We start from the raw sequence: 15,901 nt of genomic DNA on the forward strand, positions 1-15,901 counted from the left end.
TTCTTTTATTTAATTATTTTGGGAATCTTACATTTACAAGTTTCCTCCCATGTCATCAAAAATATATTTTTTACACGATTTAAAATTTACAATGTAAACTTGGATAGTAAAAACAAATTTTAAAATCTTAAATAAATTATATATATAATTCAAAGTATATATTCCAAGTAAAAATACTAGTAGTTACAGCTGCTAGATTAGTTACCAAGTATTTCAATAGTAACAAAAACAACTCAAGTAGCAGCATTTGCAGCAGTAGCAGAAGTTAAGGAAAGCTATCACTCAAGTATTATCATGATTAATTACCAATCAGCAGCAACAATAACATTTTCACTTTGTTTTATTATGATGCCTTAACTTTTCTTATATCATGATGAGAAATAGATATATAGAATCATGGAAAGCTAAAGCAAAAATTGATTTCAAAAGGTCTACAAAATAAAACCCCATAATACCACGAAAAAAATGTTTAAGAATGTGGTAGTAATTATTTTTTAAAGTATAATTTTTTAAAAATATATTAAAATAATATTTTTTTTATTTTTTTAAAATTTTGATATCAATATATTAAAATGATCTGAAATCATTAAAAAAATAATTAATTTAAAATAAAAATATAAAATAAAAATAAAATATTTTTAAAACACAAAAATAAAATCTCATGATGCAGAAGTGTTACATAATGACATTGATAGTAACAACATATTAGTACGTTCAACAACTTTAATAACACAAGCAGATAATCTTAAGAAAAGTAACTTAATTGATAGGTTGTCGGTAAACAGATAATCTTAAGGTATGTAATTCAATTGATTAGATTTTAAGTTTGCTCTTTAAGAATTACTAGTTTGAGTCCTATAAATTTTAGAGCTACTAAAAATTTACATCATCATTAATTATAAATTATAAATTAATTAAAATATATATAAACTATTCTGTATAGTCTATGATAAAAAAAAAAAAAAAAAAAACACAAGCAGATTAAATAATTCTGTAGCAAAATAGACAACAATAGATACCCGACACCTTTTACTCGGAAAGAGAAGCATCGGTTAACTCGCGATTTTAATCCATCCGTTTACTCGGAGCTCACTGAAAATCAATGGCGGGAAATAAACCCTAAAACCCTAAAAATAGGGCACTGAGACAGAACTCAGAAGCCAGAACCTCAATCTTTCCATTTTCTAAAATTCTCTTAACTCTGTCTTATTTTTATTTTCTGGCGTGCAATAATAAGTAAGTATATTCCTAGTCTTCCTTTTCGCTTCTTTCTTTTTTCCATTACAATCCGCCAACAAAAAAAAAAAAAAGAAAAAAAGAAAAAATTAATTTCCATGGCGAGGCTTGTTACTCTGAGACGCGCTCTTTTTGTTCCCGAGGTACCTTATCTCTACATTTCTGTTTGATGTTTATTTAAGGTGCCTGATCATTTTTACTACTGTTCGTTTCACCTAGTTCAGTATTATCATCCATACGCTTGATTTTTTTGTTTTTTTGGTGAAACTCTCCATGTTTCATTCTATATTTGTTGTTTAAACAGGGTTGTTTTGCGTGTATTAATTAATGAATTATATATATATATAGCAGGGACTAAGGAGAGTTGTGCTGGGAACTTCTTCTCAGACACGCAATTTTGCTACAAAAGGTATTGAAATTCGATGAAATGGACAAGTTATACTGAAACTTAAGAGTTTATAGTTCATATGAGTAATTATGTAATTGTAATTAACAAGCCGTGTCACGCAGTAATGGCGTGGATTTATTTTTTTCATTTCTCAGGCAACATTGTGGATTTGTAACAAATGTCTACCTTTTTTTCTTATTAAAAACCAATATTGATAAGGTAAAAGAAAATCCAAGTCAGATGGAAGCGAGTCTGGTGAAGAAAATACGTCAAAGAAAGATTTGGCTTTACAACAAGCCCTTGATCAAATTACTAGTCAATTCGGAAAGGGATCTATCATGTGGTTTGGCCGCTCTGAAGCTCCCAAAAATGTTCCAGTCGTGTCTACAGGTTCCTTTGCTCTTGATATAGCACTTGGATGTGGTGGATTTCCAAAGGTATGACTGAACATTTTTCATTCAAGCATTTTGTTGCTTTGTTTTTGTTAACAATACTCTGTTTTGTACTGCATAAAGTTTCTTAAACAAAAAATGCTTTGACTGGTTACTGTTTTGCAATTTTTATCCCTTGAAATAGCTTAAAAGTGTATTAGTTTTGTGAGGAGATCTATTTTGAGTTTATTGTGCTTTAACTGAATGTTTAGGGTTGGAGTTGATAGTTCATTTCTTGTTCTGTGAATTCTGAACCTCCATATATTTAATGCAAACAAGAATCAAACCCCACAGTTTTGTGTTTTTTTTGGCTGTGTATTACATATCGAAATTGGATTTCAACAGGGTCGCGTGGTGGAGATTTTTGGTCCGGAGGCTTCTGGGAAAACCACTCTTGCTTTACATGTAATTGCTGAAGCACAAAAGCAAGGAGGTTACTTCTTAAATACCTACAAGATTTATTTTAATTCTTATGGCAGTAGTAGCTAATTGTTAGAGCATCTCCTATGCAAAATGCTAAATTAAAGAGTCAAATTGATAAAATGGCTTTTTGAATAGTATAAATATAGTTTTTTTGATTATATGCATTCCAATGGTAAAAAGCTATTTAGAAAAGCCAATAATATATTTCATGTTAAATTAATTTTAATATAATTATATAACTAATTTAGATATTTTATATATAATAAATTATGATGTTATTAATAATTAATATGAGTAATTTATAAAAGTAATATAAAATTAATGAAGTAATATGAAAGTTAAAAGATATAATTTAAAATTAAATTTAAAATTTATTTATATGAATATTTTTAATTTTCAGTTTTATATGTTACTGTTAAAAATTTATTTTTTTAAAAGTAAATTCAAATTCAAACTTTGAAAAAAACCATCACAAATATCAAATTAACAACAAAAGGTCTAAAAAATCAACAAATATAAAAGAGAAAATAGAAAAAACTTTTAAATAAACATACCTTTTAATTTCAGCTAATTAACACAACCGATGTTATTAATTAACCGGAGAATAATTGATTCTTGTTTTTTTAAATTTGAGAGAAGGGTGAGACACAATACAAGATTTTAAAATTTACAAGTTTTTTTCCATTTGCTTTTTAAAGGAAAAAAAACTGTTGGCCAACGGCTATAAAAATAGCCGTTAGCAACGGTAATTTTATTTGGCCATTTCTATAGAAACATGTAGAAATGGCTTTGCACAGGTTGAATAGCTATTTTAGCTATTCATTTACCTGCACCGTTGGAATTGTTAAAAGAAGAAACAAAAGTTAAAAGGACGCTTTTTTGAATTTAGCTCTTCAATTAGCTCTCCGGCTGGAGATGCTCTAACAATTCCAACGGCGCAGGTAAATGAATAGCAAAAATAGCTATTCAACCTGTGCAAAGTCATTTCTACATGTTTATGTAAAAATGGCCAAATAGAAGTACCGTTGCGAACATCTATTTTTATAGCTGTTGGCCAACAATTTTTTTTTTCTTTAAAAGCAAATGGAAAGAAACTTGTAAATTTTAAAAGCCTCACCCTTCTCTCAAATTTATATTACTTTTATAAATTACTCATATTAATTATATAATTAATAACATCATAATTATATAATTAATAACATCATAATTATATAAAATATCCAAATTAGTTATATAATTATATTAAAATTAACTTAACATGAAATATATTAAAATATAATTGGCTTTTCTAAATAGCTTTTTACCATTGAAATGCACATAATAAAAAAAACTATATTTATACTATTCAAAAAGCCATTTTATCAATTTGGCTCTTTAATTTAGCATTTTGCATTGGAGATGCTCTTAAAAGAAGAAACAAAAGTTAAAAGGATGTTTTTTTGAATTTAGCTCTTCATTTAGCTCTCCGGTTGGAGATGCTCTTAGGACTAACAAGGCCATCATTTCCTCAAACTGGGCTGTTAGGAGGTGTACACCTGCCCTGGTTTGAATCCCACAAATACATTATTTATAATGAAAATATAAGGTAAGGACATGATATGTCAATTTTTGTACCATTCGTCATTAAGTTGTCAAGCTATTTTATTAGTAAGTTCAGAAAAAGATTCAAGTATTAATCTTTCTCTAGTAACATATTGGATACTGTAAATTGTTTCAGAGGATTTTAAGTCAGAATTTTGCTGAATTGTCAAGGACTCGATTTCAATTCTTCCATGGCATTAACATGTCTACTTCTTTGCAGGTTACTGTGTTTTTATGGACGCTGAGCATGCCCTTGATTCATCATTAGCTAAGGCTATTGGGGTGAACACTGAGAACTTGCTTCTTTCGCAACCTGATTGTGGCGAACAAGCTCTCAGTCTTGTGGACACTCTAATCCGGAGTGGTTCTGTTGATGTCGTTGTTGTTGATAGTGTAAGTAAGGTGCTTTATTGGCTCGTAATCTTACATGTTATCAAGTCCTCTCTTAGTTATAGTTTCTTGTATTCAATGGATGAGGCTTTGTAGTTATAGTTTCTTGTATTCAATGAATCAGTGTTTGTATAATGTAATACTTGGTAAGATAATTCATTCACTTTACCATCCCCCTCTTACTCACCTTCTCATATGTCCTATTTAATGGTTATCATCTTAGCAGAGTTGTGTTAACCGTTATGCCTGCAGCTTTTGCTGCAGATAGCGCGAGCGCACATGTATTAGACATCAATGCTTGGTTAAAGTTTATTTGTTTAGAATTATCCATACCATTGAATTTCAGACTACAGTTTGGAATTAAGTCTTGTTTTTATTTTTCTATTGTGAATAATGACAGGTAGCTGCACTTGTGCCTAAAAGTGAACTTGATGGAGAGATGGGTGATGCTCATATGGCAATGCAAGCCAGATTAATGAGCCAGGCACTTCGCAAACTGAGCCACTCTTTATCACAGTCACAGACTGTTCTGATCTTTATCAATCAGGTGCTATTTTGAAGTATTCCTATCATTATAGGTTTAGGAGATCTGTACTGATTTACCGTGAAACTATAAAGATGTATTTGCACATTCATTTTAGGTACTGGCTTAAAAGACCCAGCAGTTATTTGCATTCAAAACTAACTAAAGATTGGTCATTTACCAAATCTGGTCCAGATGTCATGCCAAATGGATTTTTGTCCCAATCAAAGAAACTTCTCATATGAGTTTTCATTCAGGCTGTCAATTTGGCTCAGTAGAGTAAAATAATTGCATGCCAGGATTGTAATTGAGTTGAGTATTATACTGTTCAGGCTTGGTTTGTTCAAATTAAAATCAAGTGAGTTGGACTCAAGTTTATTATCCTGCCAAAAAAATTTAGAAGCTTCGTTTACTACCTCCTTGAATGAATTTGAGCTTGTACATGAATGTAATGATTAACTAATGTAAACAATCCCCATATATATATATATATATATATATATAAGTATCTTTGGTTTATTTAGTAGTCCTAATTGATGCTTGTGGTGGCTGACCTACATTAGAGCTTGTTCAAGGTTTTGGCCAGAACTTGTGTGTAATGGCTGTCAAATTGAGATTTGACTCGTGAATCAAAAGGTCAATTTTTGGGATTGTGAATCTTATAAAATTGTGAATCATAAAATTTAGTAACAAATGATAATGACATTAATAAAATATAAATAACATAGTAAATCTTGTCATTTAAATTTTTAGTTCTTTGTCATTTCATTACTTAAGTCTCAAAATTCAACATATTGTTCATTGCTACTTGATTATTCTAAAGACTCAATGATCTTGTTCTTCCCCAAAATTGATGTAATCTTTGTAGTTCCTTGTCTTTGACACTCTTGCTTTCTTTCACTGTTTTCTTTTTTTGTGAAAATTTAATTTATAATTCATTTAAGTTTCTAGTAGAAATATTTATTGAAGAAGATTGTTTACATGTTGACATACATGATTGTTTACATGTTGACATACATGACCTCTTGACTTAGCATTCCTATTCTTACCACCTCTCTTAAAATTATGCATTTTATTTCAATTTTCTATTCGAGAGGACTTGTAAAGCTCAATGAATTGTATTGAATCAAATCAAATCCTTACTGAATTGTAAGATTCAACAGAACAAGGAGATCTAGAGAAAATAGAACTAACATAAAACTAAACAATCTAGCTACCATTGAAACAGTAGAGTGAAAGTAGGATGAGGCGTGCCTTTACCCTTCGTGTTAGTAGGAGTGGATTAGTTAGAATGGGTTCGTGTGAAGAAGAGGTATTAGTCAGCACCTTTGGGCTTGTGCCAGGTAAGTTAAGAAATGACACACCAGCAGGTAACAAAGGAGATTTCTGTGATCTTCACTGTATCTGTGTTGAAGATGCGACAAAGTGTTTGAATCATTGTGGATTGTCCAAATCAAATGCCTAGTGGCATGATCAAAGCCAATAGTCATAAGCTATGTCCTTCATCATGATGTCAAACAAAACTATCCATGGAATTGTTATAATGTACCCAAGCAAGGAGTAAATCAATTGAAAGCCATGTTCTTTCTAGTAAGCAAATCAAAGGAGTTGTCAAGCCTGGGCAAGCTAATTTTCAGTGGTGTATCAAAGAGTTGCAGCTGGGGCACTAGTTAAAAGGCAGTTAGGCTCAAGTTCAGTTTCTTAACAAGATATCAGACAAGGTTGGGAAAACTAGTGAATTAGTTGAAGTTCAACCATCTCTTGTTTGTGAAAGGATAATTGCTTTCTGTCTATCCAATTGCATAAGCACATCCGGTTCTAGCGTCGAATGGGAGTCCTCTTTATTTTTGTCTCTTCCATCTTTAGAGTTTCTTATTGTGTTTAAGAAGCCCCTAATCTTTTCTATCAGTACTATTAGTGAGCTAACATGCTAACAGTAGTTATAAACTAGTCTTTATTAAGCTTTCCTTTTTACCTAGCATGATAACAAAATAACTAATAAGCTTAGAAGACTAGTAGTAGTTCTACTAATAGGACAAGACTGAGTTGGATTTTCTTGTCCTTTGCATTTCTTCCCCTGATCTGATTGTGCTCATTTAGAAGGGCCTAAAGAATGTTACTAGTTATCTGAGGCACGCGCATAAGAGAGCAAGCTTGTATTAGAGAGGACCAAGAATAAGAAAGGTTCAACTCGTACTAAATCTATTGGCACTTTAAAAAAATTTCTAAATGGAAAAACGTATCTACTGTGTTGACCCTTTCTAACTGAAAGACCAACACTCCCTTTAGTCTAAATAGCTAGATAAACTCCCAGCCAATAGGCAAGGACAAGCTATTTGTCTTTCAAGCAAGCTATGGATAAGAGGGATAGGTCAAAGGTAAAGGACCCAAGTTATTTGATTTGAGACTCTAAGCTAGTTCAATTCCTTTTCACATTGATGCCCTCATTGAAAAACTAGTTGTCGAGTGTAAAGAGAACATGAAAGTTGCTCAACAAAAGAAATACAATGATTTAAACTATGTTGGTTCTTTTGATTACACGTTTGATATCATCACAAAGGTAGAATTGTACAAAGGATACATGGATACAACACATACTGATGAAGCAAGTTAACCTTTGCTATTCATTACTCTGGAAATTGATGGAAGAGGAAAAAAAATTGCCAGTAGATGTTTCTGGTGCAAGGTTTTTTATGGAGGAACTTAAGCTAATTTCTAGAATTGTTGTACACTTGGGAGTGAAGAAAGAAAATGGGTTGGCGATTCTTGATTGGACACATGAGATCGAGGCAAGAATGGTTTTGGTCCAAGGATGGGTTTCCTCCTACTCACAAAGAATGATACAGGAGTTGTGTTTATAATTTATTTTATTTTGCTTATGATATTGAGGATGTTTAATTAATCTAGGGTCGTGTGATTAGCATCTGACTTTTAAAGTATTTCCTTGGAGGTTAAGTTATTTTAATTGGAGCCCAAGACTAGAAATCCTATTCCTACAAGGATCTAGGGCTTTAACTATGTATAAATAAGGGTGCTAGGGTTATTATATAGACTTTCTTTGTTATTTTATCAATCTATTCAGATTTTAGAGTATTCTTCTCTTCTTTTTTTTTCGTTATGTATTCTTTCTTGTATCTTTTTCTTTGACGTGTAATTTAATTCCTTCCCTTTTGTTGCCCTGGCAGCATAGTCAAAAGTAAGCAGTCAATATCGAGCTTACCCTTTTCTGATATTAATGCCTCCATGATTCTGGATATGAATTTTGGATCCATGTATAAATTAGTGTGCTGATCATGAGTCCATTGTAATTGGAATTGAGACTGGCTGTGCTTGTAATGGCATGAAATTATACAGGCACCGTCAGAATTTATTGCAATATGATGTGTGTGTGTGTGTGTGTGTGTGTATAATGCTTGGTTCGTTTATCTGTCAACAGGTGAGAGCTAAGCTTTCAACTTTCGGATTTGGTGGGCCCACTGAAGTAACCTGTGGTGGTAATGCTCTGAAGTTCTATGCTTCTGTACGCCTAAACATAAGAAGGGTAGGGTTTATCAAGAAGGGAGAAGAGGTATGGCTGTTTATCTTTTTCTCAACCAACCGTGTCAAGATGAGGAACTTTTGTGATACTTAATTACCACACTAGGTGGAATAGACTAAATTTGCATTAGCTCCACCCTGCTTTGGGCTCCTTTAGACAATATATTCTTGGCTTTGATTCTGGTCTTGTTCATTGTTTTTCAAACAAGGTGCCAGACATGCAACAAAGCTTAAGACACTTGCTGGTGTAAGCTTTTGCTTGAACAGGATACAGGCTTGATCTATGATGGCAGAAAAAAATAGGGTTGACAAAGGAATTGAAAAGGGAGGGATGGATTCCTCTATTTTGCAAATCAGTGTATCTTTTTGCAGAGAGTTTTCTGGAAGTGACTGTTAGTTCCCTCACTGTTTCTTGGCTTGAGATCTGTTTGTTTTAACCACCTCTGCATGCTTAGTCGCCCATGAAGACATTTAGAAGATTGTTGTTGACAATTGGTTTATGTCTCATTCAAGATGAGTAAACAAGTGAAATGAATGACCTCGGATCTCGTGACTTTTGACTATACATTGTCTTCGTTTGGATTGAAGCTGGTTTACTCTTTGTTTTTTTGTTCAGAAATGGTGAAGGGATGGGGTGGGGGAAGCAAGAAGTGCAGATTGTAGATTATTAGGTTTAAATCTCAACAATTATACATTTTTGGTTACAGAGGTTCGTATTACTTTGTCTTCTTTGTGTCAAAGTGTTGATTCTTACTTTTGTTTTTCTTTTGCAGACAACAGGAACTCAAGTTCAAGTGAAGATAGCGAAGAATAAGCTTGCCCCTCCATTTAAAACTGTTCAATTTGAGCTTGAGTTTGGCAAGGGAATAAGTCGTGAATCGGAGATCATAGAATTGGCAGTGAAACACAAATTCATCAAGAAAAATGGTGCATTTTATGACTGTAATGGTCGCAAGTACCATGGCAAGGAAGCATTGAGGGAGTTTCTAGCTCATAATGATGATGTCCAGGAAGAGCTTATGATGAAGCTCAGGGAGAAGCTACTTGAAGCTGAGACTGATCAGGAACTGAAAGATGAGACTACAGATGGAGAACCAACCCAAGAAAGCATCCCACCTGATTCTACCGATGAAGAAGTAATTGCCGCAGCTGAAGCATATACGTGAACGACCTCAGAACTGTAGATGGAGGTTTATTCTGCTAAAAACCATGGCATCGCCCAGTTTTCTATGGAGTCCTGCCATCCCATCTCCTGCTCATCAACAGCACCAGGATTGCCAGTGGGCACAAATTGAGGATTCGGAAGGCATCAGGTTTATTATAACTAAAAACTGCCCTAGCTTGTGACAGGACACATGGTTTATGATTGTGCCGCAGCTGAGATTTTTTAATCGTCAGTGTAGGTTTTGGTTCTAGAATGGATCAAAGTTTTGCGGGTCTAGATGAGCTACTGCTGAAAATGCAGGGCGATTGCCATATTTCATGAAATGTACACCTAAATTATGTCTGTGAATGGGGCCAATTTTTTTTTTATTTAGTAATTAAAAATCCAGCGCAGTATCCTATTCAATGCATCCCTGTCATTGTGTTTTATGTGGGTACTTTTTGGTGAACTGTTAAGAGGCTAGGGCATCAGAGTTGGTCGGAACAGATGAAAATGGCGTCCATGCTAGTAAATAAATCCTTTTCCTCGTGGTTTCTGCTCCATACTGTCGGCTATAAATATCGGTGATCGCACAATCCGGTTTTGCCCTAAGCTCTTAAATTATATCTCAACTTTGTTCCTTTAAATTCATTTCATAGAAATCCGACTTGGAAACAAATTCAGCTACACGTCTTAAAATACAATACCTTATACGGTTCTAATACTTGTTTGATAATATATTCAAGCTATCTGTATTTCTGTTGATAAATTAATCAAGCTGTATATACAATTTAGAACATTATACTATACTTTAAAATTGAGAAAAACACTATATATGTATTGTGAACATAGATTCATTGCATCGTGAACTATTCTGTAGAAATAAAGTATTTACACTATCGATGACATTTTAATGTTTGGAGAACGTTGTCTTTTCTGTTTATTAGTAAAAACATATGTTAATTAAAGAGACAAGTTGATAGGAGATAGTCATTGACAAGAGGTTAACGTTCACAGATAATTGGTGAAAAAAATAGTGTTAATTAAAGAGACAAGTTGATAGGAGATAGTCATTGACGAGAGGTTAACGTTCACAGATAATTGGTGAAAAAAATAGTGTTAATTAAAGAGACAAGTTGATAGGAGATAGTCATTGACGAGAGGTTAACACTCACAAATGGTTAATAGAAAAAAATGGTGTTAATTAAAGAGACAAGTTGATAGGAGATAGCTATTAATGAGAGATTAACGCTCATGAATGAATGATTGATAAAAATAATAATATTAATTAGAGAGAAAAGTTAATAAAAGCAGATTAACACTCAAAATTCATTTATAAATACAAGAAATTACAATATTATATTAACTTCGTTGAAGGTCATAATATTGCATTGTGGTGTGTGCAAATCAATGGTCTTTCTAGGAATTTGCATGGGATTGGGATTCGGTTCTAGAGTGGTTGGGACGAGGCTCAGTTGTTGAGGGCCCAAAGAACAAGAGAAGGCTTTCTGTTTGGGCTTGGTCCAGACAGAATGCTATTTTAAACGGACAATCACCCTGCCGTTTGGGACTGGCCCAAACGGCTGGGCTGTCAATTTTCAATTTTCTTTTTTCTTTTTCCTGCTGTACTATCTTCTTCACTTGTATTTCTCCTTTTCCGCTCTTAGCTGACGATGCTTTGATGCACATGGGAAATAACTGAGTTAAGAAATGATCTTCTCCTGCTTCAATGCAAAGGGTAGGGTAGCCATAGTGGGCTGGAACTACATGTAATAATCATGCTAGAATCTTGCACTATTGATATAATTTATGCGATTCTTGCTCATGCGAGCTTATAAGATCTGTTTCTATTTCCATGAAAAATTATGTAATAAAAATTGCTTGAGGCTTCGTTACTGACCATCCACAGCAAATAGAATGCACGAGTTCATCTTTTAAGGCCGGCACACGACCAAAATAGCACCGTCACTGTCCTCGTCCGCATGATTCATCAGATCACGCATGCAAGCATTTTGTCCTATCATTGATTTCAAAATCTAAATATTGAAAAACTCTGATATTCCACTTCTTTTTTGTCTCGACTAAAAATCTGTAATGAAAAAGATACCAAACGCCAATGAAATAATCGGATTCGAAATTTTCATACTCGGACGTGTAGTTGCTTCATCACCAATTGTTTTTTGGATGCCGAACACCATGGTGAGCTGACTATCAGCAAATTGTTTCCAAGTCAAATTATCACCATGATGTGCTACAAGTGATGTTTACGATTTCAATACAATCTAGAATCTTGACGCGCACCACTACCTAGCTGGGTTTACCCTTAGTCCTGCTGTAAGGTTGCCTTCATTAACTTCAAAACAACAGCTGCTAATTCAGTTTGATGTGAAGTGTAGCTATGATTTGCTCCTTCTATGATGTGTAGACTGTGATTTGGTATGATCTTGGCAAACTCTAATGCGTCCTCCACTGGGATGATTTCATCAGCAGATCCATGAATAGTGAAGACCCTGCATGCAGAATTGTGGTAATGAAGGCACAAACAATGCACAGACAGAGGCACACCAGAGTAAAATGCATTATAAAGCATTGAGAGAAATTGAAAATAGATTAAACAGAACAAGAAGCGAGCAATTGGCTATAACAAAGAAATTGCCAATCTAGGAACTAAAGAGATGCAGCAGCACTTCTTTGGATACAAAATGTGTCATCGCCTGAATTATGCTTCAAGCAACATCATCAAAATGGATTTCCAGCAGCGAAAAACAAGGAGAAGACCAAATTGTTTATTTGTACAATAAAATAGCATGGTGCATTTTCACAAGATAATCACTCTCTCGTTCATCACAATTAGAAACTTCTTGTTTCCTTCTTGTGCTTTGAGAGCATCCGTGGGGTTGCCTGTCATTAGTGTGTTAATTTCATTTCATCAAGTCTAGGGATCTCATTTTGCTTATTAGCATCTAGTTTATGGATAGATTTTCACAAAAACATTACAACTGGAACTAAGTTTGACACACTAGACATGCTTGTCAAGCAAAAGCAAAGATAACAAGCTACTTAAAAGATGAAAGCGCTCACCTGCATTCCTTATTGATTACAAGGCATGCTTTATGAATATCAGTATTCAGGCGATCCATCAAACTTTCCTCAGTCACACGATAAATAACACTTCCTGCAGAAGGTTATGTCAGGCAGCTTGCAAAATCTTTCATTTAAGAAATTAATTTACATATATTCTGGAAACAAAAATGGATTACCTGTTCTATTCTTAACATTGATGAATCCATCTTGTTTGATCTTTTCCATAAAGTCTTTTCCGATCCGTTCTTCAATGCCTCTCTTCAGATCATAACGGCCAGAAACATTGAATACTGTAGTGATATCCTGATATTTGGAAGCATATAGGAGCACCACATCGCCTCCTGCAATTACATTGTTGGCATGACAGCTTTCAAAGAGAGGATTATAATTTACATAAACTTATTATTTATCATAGTAGACTTTGCACACTAGACTTCCAAAACAGATGAGTTGAATAGAACGTGAAATTGACACAGCTAATCATGAGAAGCATTATTACTAAACTGCCCTTCATTTCCACTCAAAAAAAGGGGCCCACTTTTTCCATGCATTATATTACTGAAACCCTTCATATTCTGGGCTTCTTTCTTTAGAATTCCCATCTGAGTCTCCACATTAGATTAGGCACAGAAGACGAGCAGGCATCTTTAGAAGTATTTGTATGACATTCTGCATGGAGAGTTAATATGAAGACTTTGGACTATAAGCTTGTCATTTAAAAGGTTCCATCCCAAAATTCACATTCGATAGATAATAATACCCCTACACCATGTCTCTTTGGAGCTTAAAACATATATCAGAAGTAAATAAATTAACGACATTCATGGCAGTGTTGACTGCCCGCCAACATTGCTGAGAGCCAAAAGTAGAGAATGTTCCAGGCAAGCAGTAGCCAAGAGCACTACCTGGAGCATCCGTTGCCACCTCAAATGACTTCTCACTTCTGCCACTAGGGCAACAGCATCAGCACACACATTTCCAAGGGAAAACTTATCTCCAGCTCTCTATCAGCATTGCCACCCAGCAGTCACCCTTTTACTACATACCAATGCATCATAAGTGCTGTGTCATCATCAATGGTATGTATGCCACAGCCAATTTGCCATCGCCTCATCAACCGAGTGTTATTACATTCAGAACAACCTCAATACCTTTCACGCCTTATTCCTAATCACTCTTTTCTACCATCACATGATTCACTACATCAACTATGCATGTCAACTTCTATTGCCTCCATCTTACTACAGCAATGGAAATTCAACAACAGTGGTATTATCTGCATTAACATTGTAGGCTTAAAAAACTTAACTTCATCTTGGCAGTGGCGTCTACACAATTTAGATGTTGAATAATCATATGCACACCTTTACTGTGCCCAAGAATTGCACTTATGGCACGGCTTGCTCCACGGAAGTGTTCCATTACAGAACGTAAATCATCAGCCTCTCTCCAATAACTACCATACGCAAATGAACCTTCACTTTCCCTGGTAAAAAATATTACAACAAAATCAGCATGAAACTAAATGCTTATTGTTTGCAGCAAGAATTGAACTGTGTGCCAACGATTCAGGCAATTGGAATCTACCACGGTAAACACAGATTTAATTCTTCCAGTTTGAGAACAAACGACCACTAACTGATCTGAAAATATTTCCACACTATAACTGATATCTAAACAATTCAATTATAAACATGAAAGTCCTGGAAGAAATCAAGCATGATAATATTTGGTAAAATATCAAATTGATCTTGGATTCTTTTTAAAGGAGACCCCTACGGATCACAGAAATAACAATAAGAAATCAACCCACAATTCTCTTTGCTTTGATTGATTCTAAAGCGTTGGAAAAATAGAAAGGTCCTTCGACATCAAATTGGTCATCAGCTTCCACAAAAAGAACAAAGCAAGTAGCAGATTGTAAGACCAAAAAGAGGAGAATTTTGATCATTCTTTCCATGGCATCTAGATACGTTATCTGCCACAATTACTCCCTTTCATGATTGATGATGCCAACTAAAAAGGTTGCATTACCTATTAAGACAAACTACATGATCAGCAATCTCCTCTGCTGCAATTATCAAGTCATTTTTTGTTCGAGTTCTAAGCAATTATATACATATGGGAAAAAAGTGGCGAGCAAAAAAATAAAATATCCTGTACATATCAGTAAAAACAAACAAAAAACAACTTACCCATTTCCAGCAAAGTCGAAGCGGAAGGAAGAGGTTCCTTCCTTTTCTAATGCCTTGGCAAGATTCACCATAGTATCGTTTCCCTTGAGATAGAGAGAAAATACAACAAACCCAAGTCAGCTTTCACTTCTTTTCTTGTTTTTGTAAGGGAAAAAAATCAAATATGAAAGCAGACAACCTTTGTGGAACGAAAACCATGACACAATATAACAATCTCGTTGGATCCAGTGTCATGTAATAAGCCCACCAGTTTTTCACCATGTTTGTTTGATATGATCACTTTCTGCTGCTCAACAACTGTAAGCAAACCCGCCAACAATGTACATATTTGACATCATCCATAAACAAATGCTAATACACGCACATGTATAAGTATATTACCTGGGTTTTGGCCAGAGGGAGGGAGAGCCATCCTTAATGTCACGCTGCGATTGAACAAGGATGAGAAGGAGCGTAGATGGCGAAGAGGAGATTTAGGTGAAGAGGGGGGCTTTTTTGAGATTAATGAATTTTTTACTACCACTGGACAATTATTACAGACAACAAGATTTTCCATTTATTTTGTACTTACTATTAAACCAGCGATTGGGTTTGCTGCTCTATGCTTTGAGCTCTCGCTTGTGACTTGTGAGTGAATGATTTTGTCCGTTGCTTCGATCCAATTACATTACTTTGTATTATTATTATTATTATTATTATTAATCCACTTTTTTTTTTTTTTTCCCCTCTACTCTTTTTATTAAACGTGGTTACATGCACTTCATTGCTTTCTTTTTCTCTTCTTTCCCTACTCACAGTAGTCAGCAGAACAATATTTTTCCTTCACGTGCCTTTTCTACACTCCTTGTCATTCCTCTCCTTCACTGGAAGCCTAACTACCACCCATCTCAATCATCGATCACAAACCAATATGTTGTTTCATTGATCTCCGATCAACCAGCCGACAAAGACCGAAAACCTTGGGTGGGT

The 15,901-nt window shown here is 34.4% G+C and overlaps 2 protein-coding genes across 6 annotated transcripts; one reads left to right on the plus strand and one right to left on the minus strand.

The window, feature by feature from the left end:
* The first annotated feature begins 1,031 nt into the window (after positions 1–1,031).
* On the plus strand, positions 1,032–10,083 carry LOC18107678 (DNA repair protein recA homolog 3, mitochondrial). 5 transcript variants are annotated; one of them, XR_008058122.1, is made up of 9 exons: positions 1,032–1,379; positions 1,585–1,645; positions 1,844–2,061; positions 2,401–2,488; positions 4,280–4,452; positions 4,850–4,996; positions 8,409–8,540; positions 8,719–9,180; positions 9,283–9,432. XR_008058122.1 is itself a non-coding variant. In XM_024590682.2 (8 exons), the coding sequence occupies exons 1-8, from the start codon at positions 1,335–1,337 to the stop codon at positions 9,673–9,675; spliced, it is 1,266 nt and encodes a 421-aa protein (XP_024446450.1). In that variant the 5' UTR covers positions 1,035–1,334; the 3' UTR covers positions 9,676–10,083. The 5 variants fall into 5 exon arrangements, 4 of the variants coding, with proteins under 4 accessions (XP_024446450.1, XP_024446451.1, XP_024446452.1 ...); XM_024590682.2 differs by lacking the exon at positions 8,719–9,180 and having other exon boundaries at positions 1,035–1,379; positions 4,280–4,461; positions 9,283–10,083; XM_024590683.2 differs by lacking the exon at positions 8,719–9,180 and having other exon boundaries at positions 1,035–1,379; positions 1,588–1,645; positions 4,280–4,461; positions 9,283–10,083.
* A 1,687-nt stretch (positions 10,084–11,770) lies between these two features.
* On the minus strand, positions 11,771–15,582 carry LOC18107677 (uncharacterized). The gene is made up of 7 exons (XM_006371915.3): positions 15,314–15,582; positions 15,111–15,229; positions 14,933–15,015; positions 14,102–14,223; positions 12,914–13,078; positions 12,735–12,828; positions 11,771–12,163 (listed from the first exon to the last, which is right to left on the minus strand). The coding sequence occupies exons 1-7, from the start codon at positions 15,486–15,488 to the stop codon at positions 11,977–11,979; spliced, it is 945 nt and encodes a 314-aa protein (XP_006371977.1). The 5' UTR covers positions 15,489–15,582; the 3' UTR covers positions 11,771–11,976.
* Positions 15,583–15,901: the final 319 nt, after the last annotated feature.

This window comes from Populus trichocarpa, chromosome 18 (genome assembly GCF_000002775.5).
Source record: "Populus trichocarpa isolate Nisqually-1 chromosome 18, P.trichocarpa_v4.1, whole genome shotgun sequence".
NCBI classification, from domain to species: Eukaryota; Viridiplantae; Streptophyta; class Magnoliopsida; order Malpighiales; family Salicaceae; genus Populus; species Populus trichocarpa.